The sequence below is a fragment of the Rattus norvegicus genome, chromosome 8 (genome assembly GCF_021556685.1).
Source record: "Rattus norvegicus strain SHRSP/BbbUtx chromosome 8, alternate assembly SHRSP_T2T, whole genome shotgun sequence".
In the NCBI taxonomy this organism is placed as follows: Eukaryota; Metazoa; Chordata; class Mammalia; order Rodentia; family Muridae; genus Rattus; species Rattus norvegicus.
Window position 1 is genome coordinate 61,372,962 of NC_141541.1, and position 9,614 is coordinate 61,382,575.

Here is a 9,614-nt window from a genome sequence, read left to right on the forward strand (position 1 = left end):
ATGATAATTGACTGAACCTCTGAACCTGTAAGCCAGCCCCAATTAAATGTTGTCCTTATAAGAGTTGCCTTGGTCACGGTGTATGCTCACAGCAGTAGAACCCTAACTAAGACATTTAGCATAGGCAGAAATAAGGATATGAACTCAGAAAAGCTCTGGGTAGAGCAACACAAGGAATTGCAGACCCACAGGAGTAAAGCAAGCAAAGGCTAAGGCTCCATTCTCCAAGCAATTCTAGTCACGGTCCAAAACAAAATCCAAAAACAATTTCTGAGTAACGGCCTCTCCTTTAATTGATTTTTTTTTCTATATGACGGGGATTGTGAATGTTTTCCACACTTTATCTTACTAATTCCTCACAATGTATAAAGCAGGTAATACTACTAAGCCTTTTAAAATAAGGGGGAGGGCACAAATAGTGTAAGAAAAGTAAACAAAGTCATATAGCTGGTGAACAAAAGCATAACCAAATCTGAATCAAATTATCTGAACTCAAAACTCAAACTAATTCTTAAGTGTTGCTAACTCTAAACGGTTTATCTCGTTGTTGTTGTTGTTGTTGTTGTTGTTGTTGTTGTTGTTGTTTTTGTTGTTGCTATAAGATTACAAATAATGACTTTAACTCCAGGATGTTTCTACCTGTTAAATCTCTACACTAGAAAGGTGGCATTCACTGAAAGGGTGAGAGAAGTGGATGAATGCTGAAAAAAAAACGGGCTTTATGGGGACGGATAGGCAGTAACATTCTTAAGGAGCAGACATGTAGGGCAGGAAAACATGTCAGCGTGTCAAAGTGTTAACTGTGAGACTACTCATCTAGGGACACTGACTACAAGGTGGGGATGTCAAGGAACAGACCAGCACATCACAGTTTCTCTACACTGATTATTGGTGAAAACCACGAAGACAATGAGGCACAGAACAGAGAATGATGCTAAGGGAGAGAGCCAATTCCCAACGTAAAGAACGAAAGCTATGGAAACAGACTCAGGTCTAGGTTCCCACTCCACACTACTAGATGTGGGAAACTGGGACAAGTTTCTTATCCTCTCCAAACTGTACAGTTCCTACCTGTTAAATGGAATATTAAGATCCATATCCCAAGATAGGGGCAAAGAATATAAAACCTACGGAGAGTCCTTTAAAAGGTGCATACTATTTCTACTATTTTAAACATTGACCAAGAATAACAGCATTTTCTTACATCATTCCAGATTTTAGCTTATCTATTTCATTTTTGAGACCAAGTTTCATGTATCACTGACTGACCTCGAACTTACTATAAAGCTGTGGATAACCCTGCCTCCACCTTCCTTAGTGCTCAATATGTGCCCCGTTTATGTGGAGCTGGGGATTGAACCCAAGACTTCCTGCATGTTAGGCTAGCACGCTACTGAAGGCTCTCACTCCATACGCTAGGTTCTTTCCACAGAGGTCAGTACTATTGCCGTTCTATTCTGTAACCACTGCTGCACTATATGTTCCTACCCGGAGTGTCACTGAATTTCTATCACTTTTCCAGCACTGTGACAAGCAGAAGAGTCAGACCTGGGTAGCGGCACCCAACAGACCACTAGGGAGGCCTCGCTGGCCGGGTCCGCCCCTTTCCCACAACACCTTTGCCCGATGTCCACCATACCGGCGACACACCCCGGCTGCACCGGCCCTCGCTCCCCAGAGCCCCGCCGAACGTGTCCAGAGCCCACCTCACCTTCTCGTAATTTTGCATGAGGCGGCTGATACCCTCACGTTCGACCTGCCATTCCGGCTTCTTAAGCTGCTTCCTCCGTTCCTTCTTTTGGTGCTGCCTGTGGCTGTGTTTTTTCTTCCAGCGGTTGAAGCTCCTCACCGGGTCCGGTCGGGTTCCCTGACCCAGAGAACCAACCGTTTTGCCCATGGCGGGGGCTACCAGGACGCACGACGCCGCCAGACACGAGACACCTATCTCCTCAGGAGCAGCAAGGAAGACGCGAAACCCAGCGTGTGGAGAGGGTGCAGGGACGCACGCGCAAGGCCGGGGACCCGCCCCCAAGCTGGGAAGAGTGGGCACATATTAATGACGACATCAATGCGCGAACGATGATTGGTAATTTGGCTTCCGCAGGGCGGGGCTATCCTAAAACTCAGGGAGAAGCGTGCTCAGAGGAACTAGGCGTGCTCTACTGCTTCGGGGGCGTGCATAGGGTTTCCGGAAACAGCGCAGAGACACTGCTTATTTCTATTTTAGTGATGGCATACTACTCAACGTAAAGTACTGCTCTTCATTTGTTCTGGATTCAAGTGTACCTAACATTCTTGAGTACGCTGCTACACGTTACAGAGTATGTGGGTCGAAATCGTAATCTTCGTTCTGCATATTTCGACCCAGAGGGCAGAACGATTGGTCTAAAATCTGCTTAGTTGGGGTTGGGGATTTAGCTCAGTGGTAGAGCGCTTGCCTAGCAAACGCAAGGCCCTGGGTTCGGTCCTCAGCTCCGAGAAAAAAACAAAAAAACAAAAAAGAAAAAAAAAACCCAAAATCTGCTTAGTTGATGACTAATTTCCATCCACTACGGTGTGATTCTAGGTATAAAAAAGGACATTTACGTCTTTCAGAGTCTTCCGCTCAGCCCTTCAGACTATTACCACAGTTAATAAGGGTACTGACAAACTGGCTGAATTTACCTTCAAATGTCATTATAAAAACAGAACGATGGCTAAAACTAAAAATATTTTTTCTCGAAAGTATGTTGAGCAAATCAATTGTTTTCGCTTTTTAAGTAAACTGTTTTGCTGAATTGGATTTCATGGCACATTTACACAGAACCTCTACAAGCACACATCAGATTGAGGAAAGGCCCCGGGTTGTAGCAATGCGACTGGAGAATTGGATTGGAAATTTACAAGAAAAGTGTTTAGGCCTTTAAGGCCCCTTTTGACTCCACATATCCACACAAATATCCTAATTCTATACCGTATTCGGTTAAAAGCCACTAATTCAAAACAGAGAGGAAGGCCACCAGGTGTGTTATCTCTACAGTCAGTACTTCAGAGATAGGCTCAATAAAAGGAAGAAACGTGAAAGTGTGTGTGTGTCCTCAAGACATCACAAGATAATGACCATAATTCAACAATTCTGCCTCTGGAAATAAACCCAAACAAACTGAAAAGAGAGATTCAGACATACTTAAATGTTCATGCTTGAAGCAGGCACTATTCATTTTCCATACTAAGGTTATTACTGAGGAACAAACATAATACATACATATAGGGAAATATTATTCACCCTTTAAAAATAAAAATCTGGCACATGATACTAAGTAAATTGTCACAAAATGACAACCATTCGCCTTTATGAGATATCAGTGTTGTTGAAATAATAATGATAATGATAATAATAATAATAATAATAATAATAATAATAAAAACAAAGGGCCAGTATGATGGCTCACAAGGTAAAGGCACTTACCACCAAGCCGGATGACCTGGCTTCAACCCAGAGCTCACATGGCAAAAAAGCAGAGAATTGACTCCTACAAGTTGTCCTCTGATTCACACACACACACACACACACACACACACACACACACACACACACGAAAGAGAGAAAGTAGAAGGGTGCTCACCAGGAGCTTGATGAAGAGGAGAAGACTTTAACTGTTTCGTTATAGAGTTTCCAAGGTGAAAAGAGGCCCAGATATTAGTTGTATGATAATATGAATATGCTTAACTAAACTGTGAACAAACCTGATTAATGGCAAACTTAATAGTAGGTGTGCACACAATTAAATTTTTTTAATTTTATTTTAAAAAAAAAAAGAAAAGAAAAAGATCTCCATAAACTGACATAAAAGCAGTTTGCAAAGAAATGGCAAGTAACATTTCTCTGGCTTCGGGAAACTTACTCATCAATAGGCTCTCTAGCAAGACTTGGTGTCAGATCACAGCACGCAGGAAACAGACAGGAGAGCAGCACAAGTTCAAGGCCAGCCAAGACTGTATAGTCAAGTTTCCATAGGTAAAGTCACACTGTGCAGAGGAACCTTCGAATAAACCTTGCTCATCATTTTCCTACCTGTATACTCACCTTCCAGTTTCCCACCATTAGATCCTACTTTCAATTCCTATCGATTCTCCATAAATTGACTGTTCCCTATTGAAGACGGTCTGTAAGCCAGCACTCTAAGTCACTGCTTAGTGGGACGGGGACTGTGCCCTGTGCCTTCCTCTTGCTAATCCGTCTTCTGTTAGGTCTGTCCCTACTGCAAATGTATAAGCATTGAGGAACTTGTATTTCTGCCCTAACAAGATGTATGGTTTTTTTCCTATATTATTTTTTAAATTCTATTTTATCTATATGAGTGTTTTGCTTGCATGTATGTCTACGCTTCAAAGGAGGCCAAAAAAGACGTCAGACAATTGTTAGCCTCCAAGTGGGTGCTAAAAAAAAATCAAATGTTAGTCCTCTGAAAGAGCAGTCAGTGCTCTTAACCTCTGATTTATCTCTCCAGCCCCTGTATTGTGTTTCTTTTTAATTAAAATGTAGTTTGGAGAATGGGGCTGGAACTTGCTTTGTAGACCAGGCTGGCCTCAAAGTCATAATAATCCCCCAGCCTCCTGAATGTTCTAATTGCAACTAAATGCCACCGGGCTGACTCAAAATGTTTTAAAGCAAAACTTTCAATGACAAAAAGTTACATAGTACAGCAAATGTACTTCAACAAAGGCCTTGTAAAGGTGCCTTTGGAGAGCACCCTAAACATCAATCACCATTTATCTTACAAAGTACCAGAAAAAAGAAAAAACCCTGAGGTGATTACTGTGTTAGTCACTGAACTATTACTGTGAAGAGACAACATGGCCAAGGCAACTTTTATAGAAAGAAGGATTTAATCGGGACTGGCTGACAGTTTCAGAGGTTTAGTCCATATCATTGCGGTGGGGAAGGTATGGCAGCATCCAGGTGGGCACTGGAGCAGTACCTAAGAACTACATCCTAATCCACAGGCAGGAACACACACACACACACACACACACACACACACACACACATACACACACACACACACACACACACACACACACACACACACAAAACAGCACTGTGCCTGCCATGGGCTTTTGAAACTCCAAAGTTTTGAAACTGCCGCTCCAAATATATGAGCCTATGGAAATCATTCTTATTCAAACCACCGCACTTACTCTTAGTTTTAGCAACAGGGTGGCCTTACCTGAATATTCACATTGTATATTTTATAATGATTTTAAATTAAGTAAATGTTTATTTCCATGACTATGACTATAGCTGTAAGTTAAACCAATTTTTTTTCATATTTTCCATCACTACATTTTTAAATGTGTGCACACATGCGCACACACACACACACAATATGAACTTTCTCTGAGGGCAAGTGAAATAGGGCACCAACAATGACTAAAGCAAGGAAAGGATTCTACTCAGGAGAAGCTTAGAAAACCACTGAGTATAGTCGAGATTTTTTTTTAAAGTATGAGCAATGCTGGTCAGCTCCACCACTGAAGAAAAACAAAATGTTTCTCTCAGCTTCTCAGGAACACCTCCCCTGTCGTGAGACTGGGCTGTTCTCTTTGAGTGACAGAAAATCTAGCCAATAGACTCAGGAGGGCTTGATATTGATGCAAAGGTGGCAGAAAACCAACAAACACTGGGGCTGTCAAAGTCAGAGGCCACCATTGAGTTCCTGTCCCACAGACCCTACCAAGGAAACCCAGTCAGACTGAAACAGTGGACAAGTGAGTGCAGAAGTGGAGCACTTCACTGAATTCCCAGTAAGGAGGCAGAGGTCCTGAGAGCAATGTAAAGAGGGTAAGCCAGAGCTGTCCAAGGGTGGGCCGCCATTGTCCAGCTTTTTGCCTGTTTGTTTGTTTGTTTGTTTGTTTGTTTGTTTTAAAGGGGAGAGGGCTTTCCCCATTGATACATCTACAGTGCAACTCTACTTACAGGGTTCGGGAAAAATTACATGACAATTTAGATAAGGGCACCAGCAATGACTAAAGTAAGAAAAGGATTCTACCCTCTCTTCAGTGTCAGGGACCAGATTCGGGATCTTGTGTATGCTGGACAAGCACTCTTCACATTGACCTGCATCTCTGGCCAGTTTCCCCGTATTTTGGATAAGCAATCAGGAAACTGTAAAGGAAAAACCATGGAGGAGAAAATCACAATTTCTATTTACCTTCCCTGGAACAGTGTTGCAGAAAAACAACAAAGAAACAGAACAAAACAACAAAACAAAAACAAAACCCAAGAAGTAGAAGAGGTAGAAGAAAGATTGTACAAGCCACCAGATCAGGACATGGACTTCAGGATCAGGTTTTCTGGAGATGGAAGGGAAGTTGGGCCCATGAAATCTCAAGGATGTGGTTGCTTGAAAAAGACCTGCATAATGACACCAGCAGACATCCACCATAGATGGGGAAATTCCACAAGACCCTGCCAATAGAGGCAGGAAATGAATGGCCGCTAAGAAAGGGAGGAGAATCAGCTTTCTTTAGGAACAAGCCCCTCAATAGGTCATCCAATCCCACATGGTCAGCCCTAAACACATGGGCAATACTAAGCAGAAGCAGTAAATCACATGCACTTATAAATAAGTGAGTAAGTAAATAAATAAATCTCTTTTAAAACGATTTCACACACTTCTGACACTTATCTCACAATTACACAGTCGCATATGTCCTGGCTGTTTGGTTGTTTTTCTGTGACATTGTTCCAGGAAAGGTAAGTGGCTCCTGGGATCTTGCCCTGTCTGGTTTTTCCTTTACTGGTTTCTGATTCCTTATTTAAAATATAAGAAAATTGACTGGAGAAGCAACCCAGTTAGAGTGCTTGCCTAGCCTGCACTAGATCCTGAGTCCAGTCCCCAACACTGAATAGCAGTAGACATCATGGTGCACACCTGTAATCCCAGAACTCAGAAGATGAAGGCAGGGATGGCAGGACTACAAGACCAGCCTCGAGTGCATAGCAAGGGCAGGAACGGCTAAAGCTACTCAAGACCTTGTCTCAAAAAACAAAACAAAAACAATTTTAAAAATGTTAAAAAAACATAAGGTAACAGATTTACGAACCCTAGTTCCCCCACCCAAATCTTCAGAATAACATCTATACTCACAAAAACACAAGGGTCCCCACCCATCATTTGTTTTCTGTGATTTTTGTAACCAACTGCCAACTGAAGTCCAAAACTATTAATATTTGTCTTGACTCTTCCAGATAGTAAAACCATGGAAATTTATTTCAGTACATCGTTATAGTTGTTCTATTTGACTAGTAATTGTTGTTGACCTTTTACTGTGCCTAATCTATGTGTTACACTAGATCAGAGCTCCAAATGTATAAGGTAAGCATGCTATATATGGAGTAGTACAACATGGATCATGAACTTGAAAGAATTAAAGTTGTCCAGTGGTTCTCATGTGCCACGAGATAGGCCCAGATGCCAATGGAGGACCGATTTCATGCAGCTCAAACCCGACAACTTACGTCACAGACAGGACAGTCCCACACGTTTTCTGGTTGTTATTTCATTTTTTTTCTGTAAAATTATAACACTGTTATAGGAAGAGAGAGAAACAAGGTGGTGATGTCACACGCCTTTAATCCCAGCACTCGGGGCAAAGCAGGCAAGTCTCTGAGTTTGAGCCCAGCCTGGTGTACAAAGCTAGTTCCAGGACAGCCAGGGCCACAGAGAAACCCTGTCTGGAAACAAGCAAACAAACAAACAAAAGAAAAAGGAAAACATCTTCTATTAGAACTTATTGAATTAATCAAGGTTCTCTATAGGAACAGATCTGATAGAATAATATATATATATATATATATATATATATATATATATATATATATATGGGAATTGATTAGCTTTGCTTACAGAATATAGTCCAGGTAGTCCAGCAACTTTCATTTTTAAATTATTATATGATCTAAAATTTTTTGTATTAAGGAAAAGTGAATTGAAAGGTACCTACACAGTAATAACTTTCCGTGCGCTCAGAGAAGCCAGAGGCACTCAAGACTTCCACTTGTTTTCCAAGTAAAAATAAAGGCATTTATTCTATTTCCCCTTCCCGTTAAGTTGTGTCTCCAGGATTATTTAGAGAACAGATTCTCTAAAATAAATTCAAACGGATACTAATCATTGAATCCAATTATATTAAGAACCTAATTCATATCAGTTCATGTTTACTGTCACTAAGACTGAACCATAGCAAAACTCTGTAATATTAACATATGAGAAGACATTCATATGATCCACGTGACTTTAACTCATATGAGCTATAAGTAATATTAATATGCTTAACAAAGCTCTCTCCAGTTGCTAGTGCTATATAAAAACTTATGGGGGGTATCAGCATCAGCAGGGTGACAGTAGCCCAGAGCAACCCCTAACAGCCTAAGAATCCCCCCACCTTAGGGACAATCAGATAATGCTGGATACTTGACTTCCCTCAAAAAATGTTCCAGGAATTTTTTCTCCAGTGAGATTCTGGATTTAGCCAGAGTAAAGTCAAGTTAGTGAGTTTATCAAGTATTTAGGTAGTGTCATGTAGGAGATGAACAGAATACTAACCAAAGACATCGGTTCAGATTTCCTGAGAGACAGTTGTCCTTGGGTGTCTTACACACACACACACACACACACACACACACACACACACACACACACACACACATTCACATATATAATCAAAGGGTGTAATTTACAAGGCTAAAAATTAATCAAAGCTTAAAATTTTAGAATGTTTAAAGTTAAGTGAAAATATATGAGTCGGAATGTTATTTATCTATTTTTATTTTGTGCCATGGGTGTTTTGGCTGACTGTATGTATATAAACCACACGCATACGGTGCCTGAAGAAGACAGAAGGGGATGTCAGGTCACCCAGAACTGGGGTACAGACAGTTGTTAGGGTGCTGACTGGGAACTGATCTGGGTCCTCTGAAAAGACAGGGAGTGCTGTTAACTGCTGAACCATCTCTTCTGTTCTCATACTTATGTTTTATATTATTTTTTCTTGTGTAAATGAAATTGTAAGGTGGTCTTATGAGGTTTAAACTTAGAGATGAGAAAGAAGGACTAATACAGTAAAACTCGAGCTTTCAAAAATTCTGGCTCTAAATAGACATGGTTCATTGTTGTGTTCAACACCCTTGTTAGAAACACCTTTAGGAAAACACACGTTCTCTCTGTTGTCTCTCTTGATGTTTCTTACTCTCAGCAGGAAAAGTAAACTAGATTCCAGGGGAGGGGCATTCTTCCTTTCTCATGTCTTCTCGCCTTTTCATCCTCACGTCTCCCACACCTAAGAATTCTAATATTGTAAAAAGTGCTTGAAAACTCTTCTCCTAATCATGTTCAACTTCTACACTCTCCTCGGCGTGGAAACGCCGCTCACAGTTTAGTTCGCTCCTGGCCAGCAGGTGGCAGCAGAAGATTAAGTGCCGCTCTCCCCTTGGGTTTGGATTCTATTTGCCACGGAGCACTTGGTGTGTTGGTGAGCTGACCTGTCTTGTCCTTCTACATCATTGAACCTCTGAGATGTTTGCAGTTAGTACTCTTCACATCGTCTACATAGTTTGAACTGGTTTTTTC

At 41.2% G+C, this 9,614-nt stretch overlaps 1 protein-coding gene across 2 annotated transcripts in view; it reads right to left on the minus strand.

The window, feature by feature from the left end:
- The window catches only part of Ddx10 (DEAD-box helicase 10), a 154,706-nt gene extending 152,673 nt beyond the window's left edge, over nt 1-2,033 (minus strand). The window contains exon 1 of one of the 2 annotated variants that reach the window (XR_015626419.1): nt 1,712-2,006. Coding sequence is in view for 1 of the 2 variants with exons in the window: in NM_001106820.1 (NP_001100290.1) it covers nt 1,712-1,897 (186 nt within the window). In the remaining variant the exon portion in view is untranslated. Of the gene's footprint in view, nt 1-1,711 lie in introns of both variants that reach the window. The other variant, NM_001106820.1, reaches the window with a different exon arrangement.
- Nucleotides 2,034-9,614: the final 7,581 nt, after the last annotated feature.